The sequence below is a fragment of the Euleptes europaea genome, chromosome 5, assembly GCF_029931775.1.
Source record: "Euleptes europaea isolate rEulEur1 chromosome 5, rEulEur1.hap1, whole genome shotgun sequence".
Taxonomy (NCBI): domain Eukaryota; kingdom Metazoa; phylum Chordata; class Lepidosauria; order Squamata; family Sphaerodactylidae; genus Euleptes; species Euleptes europaea.
Window position 1 is genome coordinate 100,576,524 of NC_079316.1, and position 12,386 is coordinate 100,588,909.

General features: G+C 46.1%; 1 protein-coding gene across 3 annotated transcripts in view; it reads right to left on the bottom strand.

Moving 5' to 3' along the window:
- GRID1 (glutamate ionotropic receptor delta type subunit 1) overlaps nt 1-12,386 on the bottom strand; it is a 989,717-nt gene that overhangs the window by 202,554 nt on the left and 774,777 nt on the right. For all 3 annotated transcript variants that reach the window (XM_056849910.1, XM_056849909.1, XM_056849911.1), the window contains exon 6: nt 8,288-8,461. In XM_056849910.1, coding sequence (XP_056705888.1) covers nt 8,288-8,461 — 174 coding nt within the window. The remainder of the gene's footprint in view (nt 1-8,287; nt 8,462-12,386) is intronic.

A 12,386-nucleotide genomic window follows, 5' to 3' on the forward strand; every position in this document is an offset into this window, starting at 1 on the left:
GTCACGCTGATGGGTCGGTAGTTACCCGGATCCTCCTTTTTCCCCTTCTTGAAGATGGGGACAACATTTGCCCGCCTCCAATCTTCTGGCACCTCACCTTTTTGCCAAGACTTTTCAAAAATAATGGACAGAGGTTCAGAAATTACATCTGCAAGTTCTTTGAGTACCCTTGGGTGCAATTCATCTGGCCCAGAGGATTTTGTTTCATTTAAAGAAACCAGGTGTTTGTGCACTACCCCAATGCCAATCCTAGGCTGCACATCCCTTCCCTCATCATGTGTTCTGTTTAAGCCATATTGAGCACAGCTTCCCTCGCAAGAAAAGACTGAGGAAAAGTAGGAATTGAGGAGTTCTGCCCTCTCTTCATCTCCTGTTACAATTTCACTTTCCGGTCCACGCAATGGGCTTATCTTGTCCTTGTTCTTACTCCTACTCTGTACATAGGAAAAGAACACTTTTTTGTTGTGTTTAGCATCTCTCGCTAGCCTAAGTTCATAGTGAGCTTTAGCTTTCCTAACACTCTCCCTACAAGCATGATTATTTGTTTATATTCCTCTTTGGTTATAAGGCCCTCCTTCCACTTCCTAAATGAGTCTTTTTTATTTCCCAACTTTTTAAAAAGCTGTTTATGGAGCCACCCTGACCTCTTTAGGCTCCTCCCATTTTCTTTCTCCTAGGAATGGTTTGGGATTGCGCCTTCAGTATTTCATTTTTAAGAAATGCCCACCCTTCTTGAACTCCCTTTTCCTTAAGTATTTCTGACCATGGGATTCTACCTAGCATAAGTTTTTGTTAAAATTTGCTCTTTTGAAGTCGAACCTACATGTCTGACTACGTACAGGTTTTCCTCTCCCCAAGATTGTAAATTCCAAGAGTACGTGGTCACTACTACCCAGGGTGCCTACTACTTTAACCTCATCGACCAGTTCTTCCCTGTTGGTGAAAATCAAGTCTAAGATAGCAGACCCTCTTGTTTCACTGTCCACCTTCTGGAATAGGAAGTTGTCAGCAAGACAAGTCAGGAATTTATTGGATCTTGCATTTTTAGCAGCGTTGGACTTCCAACAGATACCCCGGTAATTAAAATCTCCCATGACCACCATGTCGCTTCTCTTTGAGAACTTTGTGATCTAATTGTAAGCAGACTGACAATCAGTCCGTTTGAAACTGGGGTGGCTCAACACAATTCAAAACACTAACACAGTTTTCCAGGCCTCATGAGTCAATGGCTCACTTTGTCAGATTCAACAGGTACTGAGCTTTGACTCACAAAGGCTTATACCACAGAGAATTGTGTTGGTTTTTAAGGTGCTCCTGGACTCAGATTTTGTTCTGCTACTACAGATGCACAGGACAACCCACCTGAAACTATCTTCATGGCGTGGCTCAAGATACTTTGCCTCTCCAAGTGCCCCAACACCATTTGTCAGCCTCTTCCCATGATGCCATCACCTGGCTAGCCCCTTTAGTAGGGTTGCCAGGTCCCTCTTCGCAACCGGCAGGAGATTTTGGGGTGGAGCCTGAGGAGGGCGGGGTTTGGGGAGGGGAGGGACTTCAATGCCATACAGTTCAATTGCCAAAGCGGCCATTTTTTCTCCAGGTAATCTGATCTCTATCGGCTGGAGATCAGTTGAATTAGCAGGAGATCTCCTGCTACTACCTGGCAGTTGGCAACCCTACCCTTTAGAGCTCAATAGGAACAGTGGACAAAGGTGTTAGTGGTGTGGATCTGGGAGGTACCCGTCACCTCTTGTGCCAGTGCCTCTGGCGTGCACTCAGACAGCAGACCAGGATGGCAGCAGCGTGGATCTGCGAGGAAACAGCAGAACAGCCCACACCCATTGCTTCCTCTCATGTGGCTACCCACTTGAAGCAAGATGAGCCCCAGCAGCATAGATGCACCCCTGAGGACTGCGGCACTGCAAAATAACAGTAATTTGGGCCTTGGGTTGAGAGGTAGCCTAGTAATTTAACAATACAAGTGGGGGACCCGCAGGGAAAATCCCATCCCCCCCCCCATAACCAAACCTGGCCGGCTCCAGACCCCACCACCCACCTTTGAGCCTGGCGGCACTCCGAGCCTAGAGTGGCTCCGCCACCACTGGGTCGGAGCCTTTCTCAATGTCTTCCGCCACTGTGGCTTGACTCGGAGCAGCTTCCGGCATCCTCTGCTGCTGTTACCAAGCCAGAGCCTCTCCTGACATCTTCCACCTGCCTGGGCCTGCCTGGAGTGGCTCCCTGCGGCGGTGGCAGCCACCACCTCTAAAAGTAAGCGCATTGTCTGCATGTGCACACAGACAATGCTTTTATTTTCGGGGCCAATTTAAACCCCTCTGTATTTTTTGTGGTTTTAGATTTTTCTGCAAACCTAAGGGGTCACCCAAGATTGCAGGAAAATCTGTTCCACAGAGATTTAGATATCCGCAGATGGGGGCCACACATTGCTATTAGATATATAGATATATGAATTCACAGGAACAGGTAGAAGTATTTTCAAATGTAAGCCATTTTACTGGTATTGTATGGGTACGTGCACTGCTCTGTTGTTTTGTGCTAGCCAATGGCCATAACAATAAATGTAAATGTAAGCCATGATAGCACCCCAGTAAGAGAGCATGGTAAATAATCTAATGAACCAGTAGACTCAGGGGTTGGTCTAGGAAATTGATTTATTAAGATTTAAATAATAGCACACATTTCAGCATAATGTATAGTAAGCCAAGGAAAACCACATAAGAAAAAAATGCAACCCTACTATCCCTGTATATATCTTTTTCAGATAACTTTCTATTTCTGTTCCATTTGCATCCACTGCATTTGCATCCACAGCATACAGGAATACACTGCATACAGGAAGAGATATCACACTGTTGCCAACGGCGTTTCAAAAGATTCTTTCTCCTGCCAACCATTGGAGTGCCAGCAGGCAAGGCCCACTGGAGGCAGGAGATCTCCCTACACATGAAGTCAGCTGAGTAAGAGCCAGAGTGATGTAGTGGTTAAGAGTGGTGGTTTGGAGTGGTGGACTTTAATCTGGAGAGCCGGGTTTGATTCCCCACTCCTCCACATGAGTGGCGGACGCTAATCTAGTGATCCGGGCTGGTTTCCCCACTCCTCCACATGAAGCCAGCTGGGTGACTTTGGGATAGTCACAACTCTCTCAGAGCTCTCTCAGCCCCACCTACCTCACAGGGGGTCTGTTGTGGGGAGGGGAAGGGAAGGTGATTGTAAACTGGTTTGATTCTTGCTGAAGCGGCAGAGAAAAATGGCATATAAAACCAACTCTTCTTCTTCCTCCTCCTCCCTTCCCTTGGTTGCTCTCTTAACCAAGCTTTCCTGGGTCCTATTCTTTTAACAGTTTCCTTTGCTGTATTCTCTTCAACTCTCCCTTTGCCCCACTGACTCTGTCTCCTATAGACTCATCGAATTTTTAAACATCCATCTATCAGGCACACAGTTTACCAGCTTGACCAATCACAAGCAAGCCAGGCAGTAATCAACCTACTTCTTCTAAACACAACTGTTTTCCCCCTATTCCTTTTTAACTTTACTGTTTGTTATTCAACCAAGACATGACTTTGATCCCATCACCTGAAAAATGAAAAAAAAAAAACCAAGAAAAAACCCCCTGTGCTTAGTTAGGAGCAAAACAGGGGCCCTGTTGTGATATAACTGAATTACCAATCCTGCTCATCGCTTTATCAAAAAATGTGTGTGTAAAAAGAAGCGCTATGTTTAAATAGGAAAGGACAGGACTTGGACACTAGAGTCTTCAAAGCGCGGATTGACATTGGGTGGGTACCCTTAGTTAACACTCCCCTTTTCACTTTTTTACTCTGTAAAATGAGAATGATAGTGACATTAATGCAGAAACTGACGTAGCGATTAATAAACGATGGCTGTGCACTTTGGACTGAAGTTCAGGATAAGACCCAGGAGGCTAACAAAGGGGGTGGGAGCAGAGTGAAGGCAGAGAAGGTGCTTCAAGTGACCACACATCACAAAAACTTCAGGGAACAGTGCTATCCCTTGAAAACCATCAGAGACTTGCGTGCCATTTCTGACTTGGCAAGGGTTGCCTGGCCTGGCAACCAGTGCGAGACCAGAGAGGGGGAATGGAGGGGTGGCTTTTGGCAATAGCGTGAAATCACTTTGGGGGAAATCCCAGAATGCCTCTAAGAATCATCAGAAACTCTGTGTAAAACCAAAGTGTTTCTGGTGATTCTCAGAGAGGTGTGACGTCACTTCCAGGGAAAACCAGGAAGAGATGTCACACTGTTGGCAGCGGCGTTTAAAGATTCTTTCTCCTGCCCACCATTGGAGTGCCAGCAGGCAAGGCCCACTGGGGCAGGAGCACTCCCTAGACTGGTGGCTTGTGGCAGCCCTAGACTTTGCTGGGCCTTCCTGTGATACTCCAGAGTCAAGTGACACACCCACAAAGTTAGGCTGCACAGCTTCTTTGGTTAGGATGTAAAGGGCCCTCCAAAAATCCTCCCATGTGGGGAACTCTGAAAAAAGGACACTTCATCACACAGAAGCCGAAGAACTGTTTTGCTTGCTAAGAAGTAAGATTAGCACCCAATGCTGGCAAGAGAGTTGGTGGAATAAGGTGGACCTCAGGGAATAATCCTAAGCAATTCTACTTGGAAGTAAGATCCATTTTATTCAATTGAGTTTAATCAATTGAGTTTACTCCTAGGACAATGTTCTTACGATTGCAGCCACACTCAGTTCTTAGGAAAGCATCTAAGATTTGGGAGGCTCAAAAAGAACCTCCTGAGCTGGACATACAGTTTTACAAGGTTTGTCAGCCTGAGCTTGACAAGGCTTGTCACCAATAAAGAAAGACTTTGTGCACCACTCATGAAGATATTCAGAACTAAGTAATTCCAACTGGACTTTTGGTAATCCTTCCAGGTTAAATTTAATAAAATGTGACCCAAACATTTTTCTTTGCTAGCCCATGTTAAAATATACTGCATTTATTTGCTGTCATAAATATCACCAAAAGTAGTTGGCAGAAACATATTTGCTTATCATAAACCCATTTAAAAATACATAGCCAGCAACAGCTAGTATGAAAGTTGGCCAGACATTATTTATAATTACTCATTAAATGACTACAGCATATTCCATTTCTAATCCAGCAGAGAAAATAGAACAGTTGACCAGCAACCATTCAGCAATGTATATTTTATAAGAAATAATTGCAAAAGTCACCTGGTAAAACAATCCCATCTCATCATAAAATTTACAATGCAAGAATCCCTACAAGGTTTATCTACTATGGAAATTTTCAGCAGAGGAGTGTGCAGAAATTAGATACATATATTTAATTCCTAAGTCATTTCAAAGGATGGTTCCTCAGCTTGCCATGAAAATATATTGGAGAGCAGAACAACAACGGGAGCGGGCACTCCTGTGGATGAAATTATCGGCCACTCTCACTTTCTAGGGTCACATTCATGTATCTTTTGCAAAAGATCCTTTTGAACACAATCAAGAAGCAGTTGGGGTCAGGAAGCAATTTTCGTCCAGTTTGGTTTTTTTTTTTTGCCATCTTCTGGGCATGGAGAAGGGGTTCACTGGGAATGTGTGTGGGAGGGAAGGTAGTTGTGAATTTCCTGCATTGTGCAGGGGGTTGTACTAGATGGCCCTGGTGGTCCCTTCCAGCTCTATGATTCTAATCTTCCATATTAGGGTGATGGTGATATACAGTCATGGGTGGGTGGGAGAACCTTGGCTTGCAGGTTTCGACTGCCCTTGATGCTCGAAAGGTTTAGGAAAATTACTGATCTGGGATTTTCTCAACAACCTTGGATTAACATAGGTCTTATTTATATGACACTTGGAATTGTTTACTGGTTATTAGAGTACTGGACTACAAATTGAGAGGCTTAGGTTCTAATCCCACCTCTGCTGTGAAACTCCCTGATATGATGTTGGGCTAGTCGTCTACTTTAAGCCTAAGCCTGACAGCGGCAGACAAAGCTTCCCCATAGGTCCCAGCCAACCTAACCGCAGCTAATGCCAATTCTCCTAAGATCGGCTCTTTGATTTCTCTGAAACAGATCGACCATTTCCCAAAATTTGTTCAAAATTTGGACATCGCTCGTATAAAAATTCCTCTTTTACGTCTCCTCACCCCCATTATGGAAACAAGTATGCCTACTTTTTTCCATACAGTAGGACAACGTAAAGAATTGCTTCCAATGTATTCTTTACAGACACACTTTAATATAATTCTTAAAACTATGGCTACCACTGTTGGTCCAGTCAAGTTTGGGTTTTTTAACAGGTATTGGCAACAATCTAACACAGAGTAAAGGGTACAAATCCAATGAAGTTGATGGGTTTCAGAGAGCTCTAGTCCCTGTTGGGCTGTGTTCGAAAATTCACACACCACCCAACTGACTTGGCTAATTGAAACAAACACTGAAAAGTATAGAGACAGCAAGGTAGACTTCCTATGAATGTGGAGGATCCACTTAAGTGTTTTGATTTAATAGTTCTTGATAACCTTTTCTCCTTCTCTGTGAATGTATTGAGACAGCAAGGGAAGAAGTCTGCTGCAGTACAAGACAGCTCTGTGTATTGAGTCAGTGCGGGAAAAGTCATGGTAAATGATAACGAGGACTGGATAGAACCGCTGTGCATCTGTGCTCCTGACTCTGTGAAACTATCTGATAAGCACCAAATGGTGACATGTTATGTCATAGCCTAGAATTGGGATAAAAGTTCATTCCCCAGTATAATCGGGGCTCAGTCTTTCTGCTTGTCAACTGCAGGCTGGGCCACAGCTGTAATAAAACTGTTTTCTTGACTAACGGTCTCGGGTCTCTCTCCTCCGCAAACCTCTGTTTTCCCGCAACAGTATACAGACCATACACTTATGTTTCTAATGAGTGTCAAAAACGGCCACAATGAGAGGCAGGTTTTATCACAAAAAAGGAGCCTCAAAGTATCGCTACGTAAGCAGCTGCTGCCCCAGCCCAAAGGGGGGGAAGGGGGGCGCTCGCCTTGCCCCTCAGGAGATTCCTGACTCCCATTGAGCAAACAGTATACTCCTACACCAAAAATGACAAGTACAACGTAGCTGGAGTGAAAAGGCCACAACTTTATTGATTACAGCGTCAGGCATTGGCATGATTGAGGGGCAGGATCCAGGGATCAGCTGGCCCATCTGCCGGCTGATGATGCCCTGCGCCCAACCTGCCTGCTGGGTGCAGCCTGAGATGGCAGTATGCTGGGCCCCACATGGACAGAAGCCAACTGCGTGGTCCACTGCCACTTGGGAGGAGGCCAAACCGCAGCCCCAGAGCCGGGCTTAATTAATCCAGGCCTCCCCCCAAAACCCCTTATTGGGGTCCCCAGAGTGGAAAGGGGGGCACGCTGGCCGCCTTTCCCCAAAACTGCATCCGGCCCCATGCCCAAACAGCCAACCGTCATTTGTAACAGACAGAACCCCACATTCCCATACCGAAAAAAGGGGAAGGGTGGGCGGGGCAAGCGGCGCCAAAGTGGCCGAGCCGGGGACGGGGTCCCAATTGATCTCTACCCCCCCCCCTCGGCCAGCCATCGCCGACCCCATTGGTTCCCGCCCAGCCATGTGCTTCTCAAGCCGGGCCGGGATAGGCCTGCCCGCAAGTGGGTAGATGGCCGCGGGGGCGGCTGGGAGCAGGCCGCCGCCATTGCTTCCCCCCAGCCCGCTCACGTCAGCCCGAGAGGCTGGCCTCCTCTTCCTCGCAGGTCCGGATGGGCCTCTCCCCGCTCTGCCCGATGCCGCCTCCGGGACCGACCCGCTGTGGCTGCTGGGCTCGGGGGGCCCTCCCCCCCAGCGGGACTGCAACCCCGGATCCACGCCAAGTGGGTCCGCCGCTTTCCATTCGTCTTGTCTGGAAAATCTTCCTGTTCAACCTCTTGTCTTCAGATATGAATTTGTAACTATGACATGTCTGAACATGCCGAAAGACAGCTGGCAGAACAACAGAAAGCACTTGTGGAGTTCATTTTGCCCAAAGTAACTAACTAATAGGATTTAGCAGGCGCCAATTAAACTGGCTGATGATAATGTATACCCACAATCTCAGACTGAAAGCATTCAAGAACTGGAAGGAAAAGTGAGATAATCAGGTTACCTAGGAGCCATACTCTGTAAGTGGAGCATGCCGAGATTTAAGTGTTCCTGTTTGCATTTGTTTGTGTTCCAGTGATCCTGCAAAATTTTCACAAGCAAGCCAAGCATCATGAAATAAGAGGGGATGGGAGTTCTGGATATGCAACTGACCTGCAGCATTTGAAGATAACCTTCTTGGGGATCACAAAGGAGCGAAGATATCCGGTGGTTGTTCCTCATGCACCTTTGATTGTTCTCCCTGGTCAGAGGGAAGATCTGCCGTATGACGGTCATCCTCCCAAGAGCACTGTGCACCAATTCTAATATTTCATTGTCGCTGATTTCCTAGAGGGAAGAAAACACATCCACTGGAAATCTATGCCTCCGCCACTGTTTTAATCTCATACATTCTTATGTCATACAACAAAGCCTCTTCTGATGTGAAATGACAAAGATATGTAATTCTACTGAGAATTGCTGAGAGACACTGCAATAAAATCATTGCTCAAAATGAAATTTCTTGGTGCCATGGCACTTTGGATTTGCTGAGCCCTACAATAGTAACTCCAAAGGCCTGTGGATCTTTAGATCCTTTCAGTCAGAGCTGTAGCACAGCAATGAAGAAAAACAACTACATTTTCACTGCAGTACTGGAATTTCCACTCCTTCCTACACAACCACCACCATATCATAAGCATCACTTGCCTAGGTCATGGCATTTTCTCTTAGGACATATAATACGCCAAATAAGCAGAATGCAGCTCCACAGTATAAACGTTAAAGCAGCTGAAGTTTACCAGCCAATGAATACATTATTTATAATCACCAATGGGTCCCTCTTGGAATGAAGAAAATAACCCAGGGAAGAATCTGTTAAATGACAGGCTTCCACAGGCCATTACCGGAGCATCTGTCTTTCCTAAGAACATTCCATCTAACTAAACTGGTTATTTTAGAAGACACAGACATTACCCAGGTACTTCTAACATGAGTCATCTTATTCCATCCCGCTCTCTGCTTCTGGCCCAGCGTTTTACCTCCTTCAGGTTAACCTGTAGAACAGGAATGGGGAACCTCAGGCCCAGGGGCCGTATGCGGCCCCCGAGGACATTTTTTGTGGCCCTCGGGAGCTCCGGGGCCCTGCCATGGAGGCCCTGCCCTCGGGAGCTCCGGGGCCCTGCCTGGGGCCGCGGCTTACAGGGGCGCTGCAGTGCCCTTTGGACCACCTCTCGCCAACTGTCGGCTGTTGGTCGGTGAGAGGGGAGGGGGAGGGATGCTCCCCCCAAGGCACATTGTAAGCCCCTCTCGCTGCCTGTCGGCTGTTGAGCAGCAAGGGGGGGGGAATAGGCCGGCGGCTCCTGGCAGCAGAGTATGCATGTGGGAGCCGATCGGGCTTCAGGGGGGCCTTTTATGGACTCTGGGGGGGAGGGCACAGAGACTGGGGCCCAGTCGCTCGGGGCTCCATGTGCCATAGGGTATGTGTGTGGGTGTGGGTGTGGGCGGGGGAGGTGGGAAGGCTGGTTGTGCGGGCTGGTGTGCGCTGGTGTGTGTGTGTGGGGGGGGAGGCTTTTCTCTCTTTTCTTCCTCTTTTTCTGTCACTCTCCTTTCTCTCCCTCTCTTCCTCTTTTTCTGTCTCTTTCTTTGTCTCCCTCCATCCTTTTCTTTTTTCCCCTCTTTCTTTCTTTCTTTCTTTCTTTCTTTCTTTCTTTCTTTCTTTCTTTCTTTCTTTCTTTCTTTCTTTCTTTCTTTCTTTCTTTCTTTTCTTTCCTTTTTCCCCTCTTTCTTTCTTTCTTTCTTTCTTTCTTTCTTTCTTTCTTTCTTTCTTTCTTTCTTTCTTTCTTTCTTTCTTTCTTTCTTTCTTTCTTTCTTTCCCTCTCTCCATTTTTCTCCCTTTCTCTTTCTCCCTCCCTCCCTCCCTTTTCCTCTTTCTCTGTTTTCCTTCCTCCCTTGCCGATTGACTGCGGGCTGCGCCCCCCTGGCGCCTTGTTTGCTGGGGCCCACCGCTGGCTGCCCTCCCACCTGGGAGGGGGGAGTGTGGCATCCCTTGGGGTTGCCAACCTCCAGGTGGTGGCTGGAGACCTGGCAACCCTAGCCTCTACCCCCCCACCGGGAGATCTACACCTGATATGGCCCCCGAAAGATGTTATAAATGTGCAAATGGCCCTTGGCAGGAAAAAGGTTCCCCACCCCTGCTGTAGAAGGAAGTATGTGAGGAGTATGGACTGAGGTCGCTCCAAATTTTTGTGGGTTTTAAGGCAACTTGAGGTCCCCAGAAAACCCCTTCCTCTTCTGAAATCATTTATTGTACAATTTAAAAGGACACAACTTGCACTAATTCCAACAGGATATACAGTGAATGACACAAAACCTTGGAGTTTTATCTTGGTGAAGAACTCTGACCGTGAAAGCCTTCGACAATATTTTGAAAGCCTTCGACAATATGAAGAAAAGGAAGTTCAGAGTTTGGGCTTTTACCGGTTTTCCACCGTCTTACAAAATCAGCCACGGAAACATACCTGGCTTGTAAATTAATTGGGGCAAGTCACAATGTAGGTCTTCGACACTCCCCATTAAACAATTAACCACAAGTCAGAAAAGCAGGAAAACATCGACTTTTAAATTAAAGCTGTCCCTTAAATTTAAGCTGTTCAGACCCAATAGTGTTTCTGGTAAAAAAAAATGTGTATAGATCATGTGAGCGGCCATGCCCTTAGGAAATTTGTTCAACCATAACTATTGGCTTAGTGTTGTTTAGTCAACAGAACTTGTTTTATATTTATTAAACAGCCTCAAATGTTCAAATGTGTTATATATTTTAATTGATATCTCATAAACTCAGGGCAATTAATGTTAAAAATGCCATTGTTTGATACCGTTAAATTCATTTTCTTAAACCGAATTCCATAAAAATTAAACTGCTTACACATCACTGTCCATGAATATTACCTTAGAAAAGTAATAAAATTCAGTCACCACAACTGTCTGCTTCCTTTGTAATTGCAAGAATGATGACGTTATGTTCTTCCATGTGAACAAGCCATACTTTAAAGCTGCCTCTGTCATAACTGTTTAACAGTTTTCCACAAGCCTGTCTGAAAACATATTGGAAATATCTCCAGCCGATAAGAGATCGGTTCACCTGGAGAAAATGGCCCTTTTGGCATTGAAGTCCCTCCCCTCCCCAAACCTCACCCTCCTCAGGCTCCACCCTTAAAACCTCCCACCCGTGGCAAAGAGGGACCTGGCAACCCTAGTTCTTGCTAAACCATTATGCCTATCTGGTCCCTGTTTACCCTTTAAGGGAGATTTTGGAGATACATTTTAAGAGCTGATAAAGTTGCCACTGTTCACATTTGAGCCCCCGTGCTCAGCTCTTCAGTAACTAAATGTGAATGGGAAGAAGCATCATGCCTTCAGAGCACATCATCCATACACCTGAGCATTAAGGTGTCATGCAGTGCACCACCTATTTCTTTTTGTGACTCAACTGGTGAGGTTCATGCTGGGGTGATGTAAATGTTTTACAGGATAGCTGTTTTACTAGGATACTGTTAACCATAGGAACATCCTCTTGGCTTTTCAATAAGTGCAGGACAGACTGTTAACTGGATTCAGTGGGTTGCAGTGGAGAAGAGCCTTCAGCAATGCATGCTGCTGGAGAGAGGACTCAGCCTTTGCAGTCAGAGCAAGAAAACTGGTTAACTTTTTTCTCCCTGGGGAAAATGTGTGTATATTACTGAAAGAGCAGCTACCTTTCTTAAGGGAGCCATCGAGATTAGATCCTGGCTGTTGGAAGAACTCTGGCCTTTTATGCATGGCTGTTTCCCTTGCTGTCACCTCTATGACAAATTCGGGTCTTTGTTTTGATTATGCGTGCCGTTTCCAACTGTCAGAGGTCGCCATGCTCTCCACTTGCATTTCCCCGCGTTTTGCCCATGTTTTCAGAGACCTGTTTTATTTCGAATATGAAAACGCGGGTAAAATGTGGGGAAACGCAGGGGGAGAGCGAGGCGACCGCTGATGGTCAGAAATGGCATGCATAATCCAAAGGCCCAAAGTCATCGGAGGGGTGATCATGAGGAAAACAGCCATGCATAAAAAGCCTCTGTTAACCAAACATGTACAAATGTTACACTGCTCTAATGACTGTATTACTGAAAGAGGTCTATGGATTGTATACAAAAGCTGGTGTACTGGGTGTAAGAATGGAAGTATTAAAGGTGCACAAGGCAGACACTGCATTTTTAATCTGTTAAATTTTGCCATCCCT